This window comes from Amphiura filiformis, chromosome 10 (assembly GCF_039555335.1).
Source record: "Amphiura filiformis chromosome 10, Afil_fr2py, whole genome shotgun sequence".
In the NCBI taxonomy this organism is placed as follows: Eukaryota; Metazoa; Echinodermata; class Ophiuroidea; order Amphilepidida; family Amphiuridae; genus Amphiura; species Amphiura filiformis.
Window position 1 is genome coordinate 25,528,975 of NC_092637.1, and position 15,650 is coordinate 25,544,624.

The following is a 15,650-nucleotide window of genomic DNA, read 5'->3' on the forward strand; positions in this document are numbered from 1 at the left end:
CTATATGGGCGTTTATATATTTTGAGGTCAAAGGTCATTAAGGCGTCAAAACACGGCTGTGTTCGTGGTCTTAGACCACAGCTAAGTCTAGTTCTTCTTTCTTCTTTCTGCCGACCACTTCATTTGCTCTAGCACTTACATGCTTACACCGATTTTGACCTAACTTGGTCATAACCATCATTGACCATGCCCCTACATGTCATATGAAACTCGTGGGGTCAAAGGTCATGCAGGGGTCATAGGGGTCAAAAACGTGATTTCAACTCAAAATGCTTCTTCTCTCACAGATTACATAGGACGGTGACACCACTTGCACACATGAATTGTTATTATCCCGTGCCTATGGGGTCCTCACAGATTTGGGGTCAAAGGTCATTAAAGGGTCACTTCCGTATAAAACGAAAAATCTTCAAAAATTTTATTTGCTAAGAAAAACATAGGACAGTAACGGTATGTTCACACATAAATTGTAGTTACCCTGTGTATATGTGGTTTTTTTTTATATTTAGGGTCAAAGGTCATTAAGGGGCCACTTCCGGTATAAAACTAAAATACCTTTAACATGCTTCTTCTCCCACAAATTACGTGAGGACAGTGACACCACTTGCACACATGCATTGTTATTACCCAGTGTCTATGGGGTCCTCACAGATTTGGGGTCAAAGGTCATTAAGGGGTCACTTCCGGTATAAAACGAAAAACCTTCAAATTTTTTATTTGCTAAAAAACATAGGACAGTAACGATATGTTCACACATGAATTGTGGTTACCCAATTCATATGTGGTATTTTTTTATTTTGGGTCAAAGGTCATTGAGGGGTTACTTCCGGTCTGAGACGAAAACCTTCAAAATGCCCCTTCTGCCACAATAACATAGCAAAGTGGTGCCACGTGCACCCATACATTGACATTAGCCACTGTCTATGGGCGTTTTTTTTATATATTTTGGGGTCAAAGGTCATTAAGGGGTCACAACACGGCTGTGTTCGTGGTCTTAGACCACAGCTAAGTCTAGTTCTTCTTCTTTCTTCTGTCAACATCATGTTAATCAGCCATCGTAGCCACATGCGTTCAGCCATGTTGATCAAAGTTGGTCACTAGGACCATTGAGTGGTGCCACAACTGTCACATGATCATTTCCAGTCAAAGGTTATTCACTTCCGGTCAGTGGCCAAAAACGTGATTTTCACTAAAAATGCTTCTTCTTCCACATTTTACATAGCACCATGACGTCACTTGCACACATGCATCGCCTATCACCAGTGTCTAAAAGTCCTTCACAGAATTGGGATCAAAGGTCATTAAGGGGTCACTTCCGGTAAAAGTATGAAAAATTTGTAAAAAATATTAAAAAAATCACTGTCTTTACAAATTACATAGCAGAGAATCGCCATTAGCACATATGCATCGCTACTAGCCAGGGTCTTTAGGATGCCTACAGTTTTGGGGTCAAAGGTCATTAAGGGGTTACTTCCGGTCAAAAACCAAAATTATCAAAAATGTTTAAAAATTTTTATCTCAAAATGTAAACAGACCAGAGTAATATAATCATTATACATGAATCAGTTTTACCTGATGTGTGCATGGTATTTTTATTTTGGGGGTCAAAGGTCATTAAGGGGTCACTTCCTGTTTTTAGCTAAATATTTTCAAGAATTTTTATCTCAACAACTAAACATAGTAGAATTTTTAAATTAAAATTGGAACAATGCATTTTGTCGGTGTACATAAGGTTTTTTTTCCATTGAGGTCAAAGGTCATTAAGGGGTCAAAAGGGCAATCAACAATTGTCAAAAAAACAAAATCCATGTATAAGTTCGATTAAGCTGAAATTGCCAGGAATATTCCTTATGACATCCTAAGCACTATGTAATATTTTTATGGGTCAAAGGTAATTAAGGATCACTTCCGGTTCTCACAGATTCGGGTCATAACTCATTTGTCACTGCTGGCTGTGCATCCTCATGGTCGCAGGCTAACGCATAATCAGATCTCGTTTCTTCTTCTGCACACAGCCGCCATCGGCGCTGTGCATTCTTTTTACCGCGTTCTTCTTCTTTCTTCTTTCTTCTTCTGTCAACATTATCATAATCGGCCATCGTAGCCACATGCTTTCAGGCATGTTGACCATACTTGGTCAGTAGAACCGTTTGGTGGTGCCACAGATGTCACATAATCAACTTCCGGTCAAATGTCATCCACTTCCGGTCAATGGCCAAAACTTGGATTTTCACTAAAAATGCTACTCCTCCCACATATTACATAGCACCGTGACGTCACTAATTACACACATGCATCATCTATAGCCAGTGTCTAAAAGTTCCTCACAGAATTGGGATCAAAGGTCATTAAGGGGTCACTTCGGTAAAGTCTGAAAAATTTGTAAAAATATTCAAAAAATCACTGTCTTTACAAATTACATAGCAGAGAGTCGCCATTAGCACACATGCATCGCTACTAGCCAGGGTCTTTAGGATGCATACAGTTTTGGGGTCAAAGATCATTAAGGGGTTAATTCCGGTCAAAAACCAAAATTATCAAAAAAAAAAAAAAAATTTTACCTCAAAATGTAAACACACCAGAGTAATATAATCATCATACATGAATCAGTGTTACCTGATGTATGCATGGTATTTTTATTTTGGGGGTCAAAGGTCATTAAAGGGTCACTTCCTGTTTTAGCTAAATAAAGAATTTTTATCTCAACAACTAAACATAGTAGAATTTTTTAATTAAAATTGGAACAATGCATTTTGTCGGTGTACATAAGGTTTTTTTTTCATTGAGGTCAAAGGTCATTAAGGGGTCAAAAGGTCAATCATAAATTAAAAAAAAAATCAAAATCCAAGTATACGTTCCGATTAAGCTGAAATTCACCAGGAATATTCCTTACGACATCCTAAGCGCTATGTAATATTTTTGCGGGGTCAAAGGTAATTAAGGGATCACTTCCGGTTCTCACAGATTCATTTGTCACTGCTGGCTGTGCATGCTTTCATGATCGCAGGCTTAACGCAATCAGATCTCGTTCTTCTTCTTTCTTCTGTCAACCTTTACATTTGCTCTAGCACTCACATGCTTACATCGATTTTGACCTAACTTGGTCACAATGATCATTGACCGTGCCCCTACATGTCACATGAAACTCGTGGGGTCAAAGGTCACGCAGGGGTCATAAGGGTCAAAAACATGATTTCAACTAAAAATGCATCTTCTCCCACAACTTACGTAGGACAACAACGCCACTAGCACACATGCATTGTTACTACCCAGTGTCTATGTGGTGTACACAGATTTGGGGTCAAAGGTCATTAAAGGGCCACTTCCGGTATAAAACGAAATACCTTCAAAAAATTGTATTAGCTAAACAAAACATAGGACAGTAACGGTGTGTTCACACATGAATTGTGGTTATCCAGTGTATATGTGGTATTTTTTTATTTTGGGTCAAAGGTCATTAAGGGGTCACTTCCGGTATAAAACGAAATACCTTTAAAATGCATCTTCTCCCACAAATTATGTAGGACAGTGACGCCACTTGCACACATGCATTGTCATTACCCAGTGTCTACGGGGGTGTACACAGATTTGGGGTCAAAGGTCATTAAAGGGTCACTTCCGTATAAAACGAAATACCTTCAAAAATTTTATTAGCTAAACAAAACATAGGAGAGTGACGGTATTTTAACACATGCATTGTGTTTACCCAATGTATATGTGGTATTTTTTTATTTGGGGTCAAATCTCATTAAGGGGTCACTTCCGGTATGAGACGAAAAACCTTTAAAATGCTTCTTCTGCCACAAATAACATGGCAAAGCAATGCCACGTGCACACATGCATTGACATTAGGCAATGTCTATGGCGTTTTCATATATTTTGGGGTCAAAGGTCATTAAGGGGTCACAACACGGCTGTGTTCGTGGTCTTAGACCACAGCTAAGTCTAGTTTTAAATTGATTCAGATATAACTTCTTGGCTGGGACTTGATGAGAGAAAAATTTTGGCGTTTAAATAATCTTAATCGGACGTTCCATTCCAGAGATATGGCCTTAGAGGAGAGGGCATTAGACGCACAACATCAGCGCAAGTGCATTATTTTGTCTAATTTCTGGAGCAACAAGTAATACATGTACGCGTTTATTAACCTATACACGAGAAGAAAAAAGCACATGATTTTTGCTGTTTATATAGCAGAATTATCATTAACAATGTTGAAATATATCTAGAACCAAATATAAATGCATCAACCCGCCCAAAAATGAATAAATCCTACGCGACGCGAATATGTGCGAAAGCACTGCTCGTAGTACATGGAGTGCATATGTACACTATAAGGGACCGTTCACAAACACTTGTAAAGGGGGGCTTGATGCAAAAAAATTTCATCGCGACAATTTTTCGGGGCCCCCCCTTTACAGACCTCAAAATGTCAGGCCCCCCCCCCTAGGTTCGCTATCTCTAATTTTAAATAAGGTTTGCTATCTCTAATTATAAATAAGGTTCGCTATCTCTAATTTCAAATGAGGTTCGCTATAGCGGTCCTTATTTAAAATTAGAGATAGCGGCCCTTATTTGAAATTAGAGATAGCGGACCTTATTTAAAATTAGAGATAGTGGACCTTATTTAAGATTAGTGATAACGAACCTTAGGTATAGCGAACCTTAATCGAAATTAGTGATAGCGAACCTTAGGGATAGCGAACCTTAAACAAAATTAGTGATAGCGAACCTTAGGTATAGCGGACCTTTATTGCAATTAGTGATAGCGAACCTTATTCAATAAATTAGTGATAGCGGACCTTATTCAAAATTAGTGATAGCGAACCTTATTTTAAATTAGTGATAGCGAACCTTATTTAAAATTAGTGATATCGAACCTTAGAACTAGCGAACCTTATTACAAATTAGCGATATCAAACCTTAGAAGTAGCGGACCTTTTTTTGGTATAACGAACCCTTTTCTTTATTAGAGATAACAGGATTCTCATCTCCATAGACTTTACACGTTAGAGATAGCGAACCTTAGAGATAGCGAACCTTAGAGATAGCGGTCCTTAGAGATAGCGGGATGTCACGAGCACAAGACCCCTAAGAAACCTTGGGTAACACCTGGCCTAATTAAGTCAATTGTTTTTTTAAAAATCACTCTTTTGTTGACTATTTCCCTCCTTTTTTATGTTTGATTACTAACATGATTTTGATATTTCTGTTTTTTTCTCTTTTCAGGATATCGTAGATACAGGCAGAACAATGAGCAAATTATTGAAACTTGTGCACAGTTACAAACCAGCTAGTGTTAAAGTAGTTAGTCTACTGGTGAAGAGGACAGAAAGGAGTAGTGGATATAGACCAGATTGTAAGTATTGATTGATTGATTGATTGATTGATTGATTGATTGATTGATTGATTGATTGATTGATTGACTGACTAATTGATGGTTGGGTAATTACAAACCAGCTAGTGTTAAAGTAGTTAGTCTGCTAGTGAAGAGAACAGAAGGGAGTAACGGATAGAGACCAGATTGTAAGTATTGATTGATTGATTGATTGATTGATTGGTTGATTGACTAATTGATGGTTGGGTAATTACAAACCAGCTAGTGTTAAAGTAGTTGTAAGTATTGATTGATTGATTGATTGATTGATTGACTGACTAATTGATGGTTGGGTAATTACAAACCAGCTAGTGTTAAAGTAGTTAGTCTGCTAGTGAAGAGAACAGAAAGGAGTAATGGATATAGACCAGATCGTAAGTATTGATTGATTGATTGATTTATTGACTAATTGATCGGTAGGTAATTACAAACCAGCCAGTGCTAAAATAGTTCTAATATGTATACCTTCCTCATAGTTCCTTATTTAGTTATAAGGCCAAAAAAAAAAAAGGTTTGTCTCAAAGCTCATGAGTGGTTTGAAAACAAATGCGAAATGCGATTTTTTTATTTTTTTTTTTTTCTTGACTTTTTTCATGGTATTTGGAGAAAAAAAATCTTATTTTATGGTATTTTTCTGGAAAAAACTAAAAAAAAAAAAAAAATTTTAAATAAAAAAAATTTCCGCATTTCTTTTTTGTCAAATTGTGTGATTTTACAAATGCGCGCGCAAGCTTTGAGACAAACCTTTTTTTTTTTGGCCGAATATGTATACCTTCCTCAAAATCAAATTTTGTGATTTTCTCAAAATTTCTCATTTTGGCAGGAATCCGATATGCTAGTTGGATTCCTTGTATTCTTTCCTGAAAATGTACACTTTTATACTTGTCATCATTTCGTTTGGAGATACAATGAAAAACAATATCTAAATTACTGACTCGAGGAAGGCTAACAAACTATAGTCTGCTTGTGAAGGGAACAGAGTAGTGGATATAGAAGCCTTGCATGTGACGTATCATCCCGTAAATATGGCGGACTACTCAAATGCATTCAACAAAAGCATGATTGCAATCTACCGTGACAGTTCGTCTCACACACATAACCCTGCACTACGATCAAATAGGTTGATGCCAACATTTGATTGAATGGACTGTACTCCGCCATAACTACGGTGAAGGACACCGGCTCAAATCCTTTGTTTGGAGCCAATCAATAATTTCATGCAGGGCCTCTATAGATTAGATATAAGTATTGATTGATTGATTGATTGATTGATTGATCAAGTGAAACTTGTCAGAAAGATGGAGACAATAGATAAAGATCGATCAATTAAATGGTTAGATGAATGGTGACCAATCGATGGATCGCTAATTATAGAATAAAGTTTTCTAACGTGAAACGATAAGAAAACAAATTTGACCCCACGCGGAAGCAATTCCGGTTCATACCGATCGGGTCTGTGTGTTCCCGGCCGGGTGTTGCCATAGCAGCGTGACAGCATCGTGTGTTGACCAATGAGAGCTGCCCTCTCGTCTCGCGCTGGTCACTGTCGTGGTGTTTTGTCTTCATTACATTATTGGTTTGCAGAATGGAGAGACAAAAAATTTTAATTCCCACCCACCTCTCCCAATTTTAGGGGAGCCTATGTGTTTGTCAAATATGTTAATGCAAGCACATAACGTTATTTCAAGCAGATCATAAGTTGTTTTTAAAAAAAAAGGCAGGTACTGCTTTCCTTACATAATTAAGGAAAACAAATTAAATAGTTGCACGATTATAAAGCATGCTTTAGGCATGCTATTGGAGCACAAATAATTATATGGGTAAAGAAAATTTTTATGGATTTGGATTCTTCAGTCGGGTATTCACTGTAGAACAGAAATTGGGTTGAGTATTTTTACTTTTATCTTGGAATTCCATGAGGATTTGTATTAATTTTCCCCTGGATTGCTTTGGGATTCAGATTCCTCAGTAGTGTTACTGTAGAACAGAAATTGGGTTGAGCATTTTGCTTTCATCTTGGAATCTCAAATATCTTTGTTGATATAAAATAGCAAATAAATGATAAGCTCCCGACATGCGCGGTCAAAATTCATTATAATGCTAATTTTTATATATAATAGCAGCATAAAATTTAACTGCAGCTTATTGCATTATTACAACATCTGTTTTCAAAAAAATTCTATAACATAGAAAGGAGTCCTCACAGAAGACAGACTTATCGATCAAGAGTTAAACATGTCATGTTTAATTACATATAATACTTAGAGGACAAGCTATAAACATGTATTATACAAGGAGATGTTTGTTTTCTTTTATCTTGCATCTTCCACTTATATGCACCTGTATATCTATATTTCATATTAATATCAGTTAATACTGTATGCACTAATTATATAATGAAAAACTGATAGAGTGGAAAGTTTCGCCATTATAAAAATCCCTTTGTCGGGTTATTTGTGGGCTCCACGTTCCTCAGTAATGCTTACTGTAGAATAGAAATTGGGTTGAGCTGCTTTGCTCTTATTCTGGAGTTCCCCTTTGAATTTGCGATTGGGATTCATTTCCTCAGTTGGTTTACTGTCGAACAAAATTGGGTTGAGTATTTCAATAACATATTGATCTAGATAATGAAAATCGAATTTTAGGTTGCTTCGACCAACAATACCTCGTCTACCCTTAAGGGCGTGCAATTAGGTCACACAAACACAAATTTTATAGCAATTGATGTTGAAATCTCAGGGTCAAGCATGTTAATTACAACTGTATATTCCATTCAATGGAGCAATAGGCTTACATCACGTCAGTTACCATGGTTACAATGTTAAAAGAAGTAAAATTGGGTTCTCTGCTACCTCTTTAGTGATGTTTTTGAAATTCCAGGGTCAAGCAGGTTAATTACAGGTTTTTATATGAGTTCAGTGCAATGAATGAAGTTGATTGGTAGAAATTATGAGGTAGGCCTACCAAGGGTCAAGGGTTCAAATCACAGGTCCGGCTCTTTGTGTCCTTGAGCAAGACACTTCACTCTACTTGCTCATCTACTCTAGGTTCCAGAGTAGTACAGCTTGTCTGTATGCAGTGCGACAATACTCATACATATGAGGGAGGCACTTATAAGGAAGAAGAAGAAGAACTTAAGAAATTACCATTAGGTATCTATTTGTAGTAGGTCTGAGTAGGTCACTAGGACATGGAATTCTGATTGTTAAAAACCCATGGGGTCCGACGGACATAGGCCTATAATTAATAATTATGATGTTCCAGGTAATCTCTGAGAATGGCGTCCTTGGCAGTTTTAAGCCTTATTTTGACATTGGAGTTGTTTGGTTGATGTTGAATTAAATTTATTGCCAATAGAAAATTGAGAAATGTAAACTGCAGGTGAAGTGGAAGTCTCAGTTTAAGTGCTATCGTTATTATAATGATGAAACAACAATTATGGCGTTGTTATGTAATTGCAGATTCATCATTTAAAACCAACAACAACAAAATAATGTACATCAAAATTTAATGCAAACAGTATTAGAGCGTAAAAAAGCTAACTAATATTAAATCTATTTATATCATTAAACACTATAAAATCAATTTATAAACTCGGCAAGCTATGAAGTGAAATACAATATAATAATTACAGAATTAAGAGCACACTAGCACAGAATTACACGACAAGAAAATAAACATAACAAATAGCACAACATTTCTAACAATACAAATTTATAAGAGTGAAATAAGGTTAGCAACAACTTTAAACTGTTGCGATTTGGTAGTGTACAGCATTTTGCGAATGGTAGTGAGCTTTGGCAAATTGCATGGGTTGCTCATTTCATAGCGAGCTCGTTGAAGAATCTATATTCACAGATATATATTTTGTAGGTCTGTGGTTCTTGAGTTATATGTTAAAAAGGGCTGAAACAACACTTTTGTAAACGTAGATAATACATTTAGCAGCAATAAATTAAGGAAATTTTCAAAAATTGTAGAAGGAACCTTTGCAAAAGATCAAAGTGTTATTTTTCTATAATATATTGATTTTGATAATGGAAATCGTTTAATCGTTTGTACAGACAGCAAAGTACCTTTCACACTCCAGGTGTGCTAATTAAGAACTATATACTTGCCCTACTGTTTCCTTTTCATTTTGTTCTACTTGTTACAGAAAAGATGAGCATGTGGGTAATATGGGTGCGACAGAGTATCTCGTGGAATTGTTTACTGAGCAGACGATATGTGATTCAGAGGTTGAGGACAAGACTAAATGAAGTGTAGTCACGATGTTGGGCCACCCTGACCACAATTACCATATACATGAACAATGAAATTCGTCAGAGTTAAGACAGCCCAAATATTGGGAAATTACCATATCCATAAAACGAGTGGTATAACTTTTAATGAGAATAGATAAGTGACAAGACATTTGTTTGACCATATTCTACAAAGTAAACTGAATGAAGTGTTTATGCAGATGGAGTTTATATTTTGCAAAATTCACACAAAGGCCTGGTCAACTGAGCAGAACTTTATAAAGATAAATGCCTGGTCAAATGGTGAAATGGACAGACCTGTGATGAAAATTAGTCACGAGTTGAGTTTGCTTTTCTTCAGAAGCATGATTGTTTCATATGCATTATTAAAAAGTATTTCAAACTATGCGACGCTTTTGTCAGCTATGTCTTATGTTACGTAGCGGGGTGGAAGGAACCAGCACCAGGTTGGCATGGGATAGCTAGACAGGGGTCAAGTACTATGTCCTCAGTTTTCTTGTTCATCAAAATCTAAAAATTTAAATGTGTTCAAGTTTTATGTTGAGGTTGCGCAGCCGGCTAGTTATCACGTTGATTCTGCATTCCCCCTTTGACATCCTACATGTTTATGTACAAATGTTCACAATTCTCAGAATTTCACTTCAATAACCAGCGAAATTCAATACATTACCCTTCAGGTGCACTGAGAAGCATGCCAAAACGTATTAATCAGCATTCAGCTCTGATTTATGGGGGGGGGGGGGTTTGGCAAGTTTCTCAGTCATTCCATTCCTAATAAACTTGTGTGGAGATGTTTGTTTTCTTTTATCTTGCATCTTCCACTTATATGCACCTGTATATCTATATTTCATATTAATATCAGTTAATACTGTATGCACTAATTATATAATGAAAAACTGATAGAGTGGAAAGTTTCGCCATTATAAAAATCCCTTTGTCGGGTTATTTGTGGGCTCCACGTTCCTCAGTAATGCTTACTGTAGAATAGACATTGGGTTGAGCTGCCTTGCTCTTATTCTGGTGTTCCCCTTTGAATTTGCGATTGGGATTCATTTCCTCAGTTGGTTTACTGTCGAACAAAATTGGGTTGAGTATTTTTACTTTTATCTTGGAATCCCATCCTTTTGATTCTTCCCTTTTTGGAACTTTTTTGATTTGGGATTCATGATTCCTCAGTTGGTTTACTGTCGTACAGAAATTGGGTTGAGTATTTTTACTTTTATCTTGGAATCCCATCCTTTCTGATTTCATTCCAGGGTTGTGTACAAACCCTTTGCTTGTAATGATATAATGGCTGAAATCTTTGTTTATGAAAATAAAATTATTGTCTATCCTGATGGCCAATAAGTATTACCAAAATTTGTTGTTGCCTTGTGTATCATTGTCTCCGTCTGGGGTTAATAAAGTTTTCTAACGTGAAACGATAAGAAAACAAATTTGACCCCACGCGAAGCAATTCCGTTCATACCGATCGGGTCTGTGTGTTCCCGGCCGGTGTTGCCATAGCAGCGTGACAGCATCGTGTGTTGACCAATGAGAGCTGCCCTCTCGTCTGCGCTGGTCACTGTCGTGGTGTTTTGTCTTCATTACATTATTGGTTTCCAGAATGGATAGACACAACATTTTAATTCCCACCCACCTCTCCCAATTTTAGGGGAGCCTATGTGTTTGTCAAATATGTTAATGCAAGCACATAACGTTATTTCAAGCAGATCATAAGTTGTTTTTAAAAAAAAAAGGCAGGTACTGCTTTCCTTACATAATTAAGGAAAACAAATTAAATAGTTGCACGATTATAAAGCATGCTTTAGGCATGCTATTGGAGCACAAATAATTATATGGGTAAAGAAAATTTTTTATGGGATTTGGATTCTTCAGTCGGGTATTCACTGTAGAACAGAAATTGGGTTGAGTATTTTTACTTTTATCTTGGAATTCCATGAGGATTTGTATTAATTTTCCCCTGGATTGCTTTGGGATTCAGATTCCTCAGTAGTGTTACTGTAGAACAGAAATTGGGTTGAGCATTTTGCTTTCATCTTGGAATCTCAAATATCTTTGTTGATATAAAATAGCAAATAAATGATAAGCTCCCGACATGCGCGGTCAAAATTCATTATAATGCTAATTTTTATATATAATAGCAGCATAAAATTTAACTGCAGCTTATTGCATTATTACAACATCTGTTTTCAAAAAAAATTCTAACATAGAAAGGAGTCCTCACAGAAGACAGACTTATCGATCAAGAGTTAAACATGTCATGTTTAATTACATATAATACTTAGAGGACAAGCTATAAACATGTATTATACAAGGAGATGTTTGTTTTCTTTTATCTTGCATCTTCCACTTATATGCACCTGTATATCTATATTTCATATTAATATCAGTTAATACTGTATGCACTAATTATATAATGAAAACTGATAGAGTGGAAAGTTTCGGACATTATAAAAATCCCTTTGTCGGGTTATTTGTGGGCTCCACGTTCCTCAGTAATGCTTACTGTAGAATAGAAATTGGGTTGAGCTGCTTTGCTCTTATTCTGGAGTTCCCCTTTGAATTTGCGATTGGGATTCATTTCCTCAGTTGGTTTACTGTCGAACAAAATTGGGTTGAGTATTTTTACTTTTATCTTGGAATCCCATCCTTTTGATTCTTCCTTTTGAACTTGCTTGATTTGGGATTCATGATTCCTCAGTTGGTTTACTGTCGTACAGAAATTGGGTTGAGTATTTTTACTTTTATCTTGGAATCCCATCCTTTCTGATTTCATTCCAGGGTTGTGTACAAACCCTTTGCTTGTAATGATATAATGGCTGAAATCTTTGTTTATGAAAATAAAATTATTGTCTATCCTGATGGCCAATAAGTATTACCAAAATTTGCTGTTGCCTTGTGTGTCATTGTCTCCGTCTGGGGTTAAACTAGTGGGACCATCTTTAAATACAAACCAACTTTGTGATGGTAGGGGAAAAGATATCTTGAAAAGTAGTGATGCAATTTATATAATTTTGGTATCATTTTAAAGCTTATTGTCTCGTGCTTACATTTTTATTCAAATCATGGAATGTCAAAAATGCGACTTGTTCCTGGTTTTGTCAGAGCGGGTCATATATTGGTTCTTTTGAGTTCTTTTGTTTTGTTTCAGATATTGGTTTTGAAGTACCGGACAAATTCTTAGTTGGTTATGCCCTTGATTACAATGAGTTCTTTTGTTTTGTTTCAGATATTGGTTTTGAAGTACCGGACAAATTCTTAGTTGGTTATGCCCTTGATTACAATGAGTTCTTTTGTTTTGTTTCAGATATTGGTTTTGAAGTACCGGACAAATTCTTAGTTGGTTATGCCCTTGATTACAATGAGTTCTTCAGAGATTTAAATGTAAGTTAACTGCCAAATGTACTCATCATCCTATTTTTATAACTCCACCTTCCTGGTGGTCCTTCTGTACGTCATACAGTGTGCAATTTCTCAGTACTGATAAGCCCCCTGGTCTCTATTTTATGTATCCACCTTCCTGGTGGTCCTTCTGTACGTCATACAGTGCAGTCGTCTTAGGGCATTTAAATAAAGGCACTTAATTTAATGCCCACATGACCAGATGGGTGCTGAAATTACAGCATCTAGACAGGATGTCTGGAAAAGTGACCTTTGGCACAGCGGGTGGTCTTCCTGTGTATTTCAATTGGAAATGCGGGATGCATGTCCAAATTTTCTAGCAAATTTGTCATTTTTTGCAACTTTGTAGTATTATTGTAAGAGTTTCCGTCGATAACTTTTTTTTTCAGTCGACCAAAACTTTCAAAATTTAGTTCTAGTTTAGATCACTTACCTTACTCCTCTCCTGCATTTGCAGATGATCTTATTAATATCCTCCTTAATTGGTTCAAAATTGGACACAATATTAATTTTGGCCAATTGGCAGGTAGTTCTCATGGGGTTAAAATACAATAACCTTTGTTTCTCTTTGTTCATATCTGTTCTCTTCTGCAGCATGTATGTGTTATAAATGAAGCTGGGAAGAAGAAGTTTGCCATCTAGAGAAGAGAAGAATCGCCAACGTTATCTTACTCCACAGGGAAATGATTTTCCGGTGGGATTAATTGTGCTGCAGAATATACTAGCTAGGGAGTAGTTGTTTTTACAGATAGTACATAACCGAATATTATCATGTCACTAGGATCCACAACATGCTCATCTATCTGGGCTCAGTTCTATAACCCCAATACAATTTGCACACTCGTTGAATGACCTTTGAAAATTTGAGTACAAAAACTCATACTCTGTAACATGAGGTCAAATTTTGCACTCTGATTGTTTAATTGAGGTTATTGAACTATGCAATTGGGATGAGGAGATGTCTTACTCTTCCCAGAATCCTTTGCAACATGACGCATCACCTCACTACATCAAATGGCACTACAATTTAATTTGTAAAGGTTTCCTTTGTTTTCATGTCGAGAATAGACTGGCTAAAACATGGGTCATAAAATAATCATAATTTGCAAGCTCTGGATGTGCTCTGTTCATTACCGAGGTAGTGACCCATGTTGCACTAGATAGCAAATCAGTACAGAAAATTGAAATGGAAGAAATGCATTGTGGGAAGTGTAAGATATCTTCTCTGGATTTGAAAATGGGATATGTAGGTTAAAATGTCTTCAAGCCAAGTTCAAAAATAAGTACTAGAGTTTAGACCTAGTCCACACAAGTATTTTTTTCGTCATCGTGTCGTAATTTCCTGATTATGACACGATCATGCTACATGTACATGTATGAGCTAGCCCAATGATGGAAATTTTCAACAATCACGAATGATGGCATGATTGTATATAGTATGCCGACGACATTGACCAGACACACGATACTGATTATAATACAATTAAGACACGATTGTAATCGGGGGAAAAACACACTCGTGTGGACCAGGTCTTAGTTCAGGGCACAAGAAGGGGAGGGCTCTAACTAGGCATGTAATAAGTCTTGTCAGCCCGGCGGGGGTGGGGGCTGGTGAGGGGAGGCTGGGGGATTTTGTCCTGGAGAAAAACACAAGAAAAGTGAGGAAAATGTGTTCCAAAGCCCTGCAGTCAGCTGTAATGACCACAAAAATAAAGAAAAATGCACACACAAAAAACATTCATTCTAATTATAGATACCTCAAAATGCTGTTGTGCAATATGATTTGTCATTGTCTGTGGAGCAAAATTCTGTATAATAGGTATTTTCACGGGGCTAATTTGTCGAGATTTGAACTGTTCTGAATGGTTTATTTTAAGTTTGCACCCCAGTGAAAATATCCCCTTGTGCAGTGATCATATGTCTGTAAAACAAATAGTTACAAAAAACTGCCAGATTAAACTTTGAAAAAAAATGAATAAATAAAATATTAGGATTCCTACCATGCAGTATTTATATATCATCCAACAAGTGGTTGTCTAGCACAGACTGCTACAGACGAACTACAAACAAAGTCCCTGTGCTTTGTATGCAGTGAATTCTCGCATATTCATGAGGTCTGATTGTTTGATCCGGCATGTTTATCAATCACACCAGCATTGCGGGCCGACCTATAGAGCATTGTATGTCGTCCCGCTTAGGGAATGACCGTAAAAATATGTGGTACGTTGTATGTGCGTAGTAGTTTCGCCTATAGCACTTCATGGAACGATCGGTCATCATTACCGGGTGATGCTGAGACTTTGTTTGTAGTTTTGTCTGTGGTAGTCTGTGGACTAAAAGTCCATTTGGGTTCCTTGAGAGAACTTCAGTTTGTGCTTCAGTGCGAGTAGTATTAAATTGAAAGGTGGTACATCTGTACACACATGAAGTAACTCTTGACGAAGTACTGATGTCACTCTCTCCTGAATCTCCAGGAAGCCATATGTGACCATCCACCACAACTGAGCCCGGATGTCTCCAGTGCCACTATTGAGATATGCTCCATTGAACTTAACAATAAACAATAGGAAACAAAGGATTTATTGACTGTTTTATTGATTTTTCAC

General features: G+C 36.8%; 1 protein-coding gene across 2 annotated transcripts in view; it reads left to right on the forward strand.

The window, feature by feature from the left end:
- LOC140162688 (hypoxanthine-guanine phosphoribosyltransferase-like) overlaps positions 1-14,470 on the forward strand; it is an 86,609-nt gene extending 72,139 nt beyond the window's left edge. For both annotated transcript variants that reach the window (XM_072185959.1, XM_072185960.1), the window contains 3 exons: positions 5,230-5,359; positions 12,950-13,026; positions 13,639-14,470. In XM_072185959.1, coding sequence (XP_072042060.1) covers positions 5,230-5,359; positions 12,950-13,026; positions 13,639-13,686 — 255 coding nt within the window. In that variant the 3' untranslated portion in view covers positions 13,687-14,470. The remainder of the gene's footprint in view (positions 1-5,229; positions 5,360-12,949; positions 13,027-13,638) is intronic.
- The last annotated feature ends 1,180 nt before the right edge of the window (positions 14,471-15,650 follow it).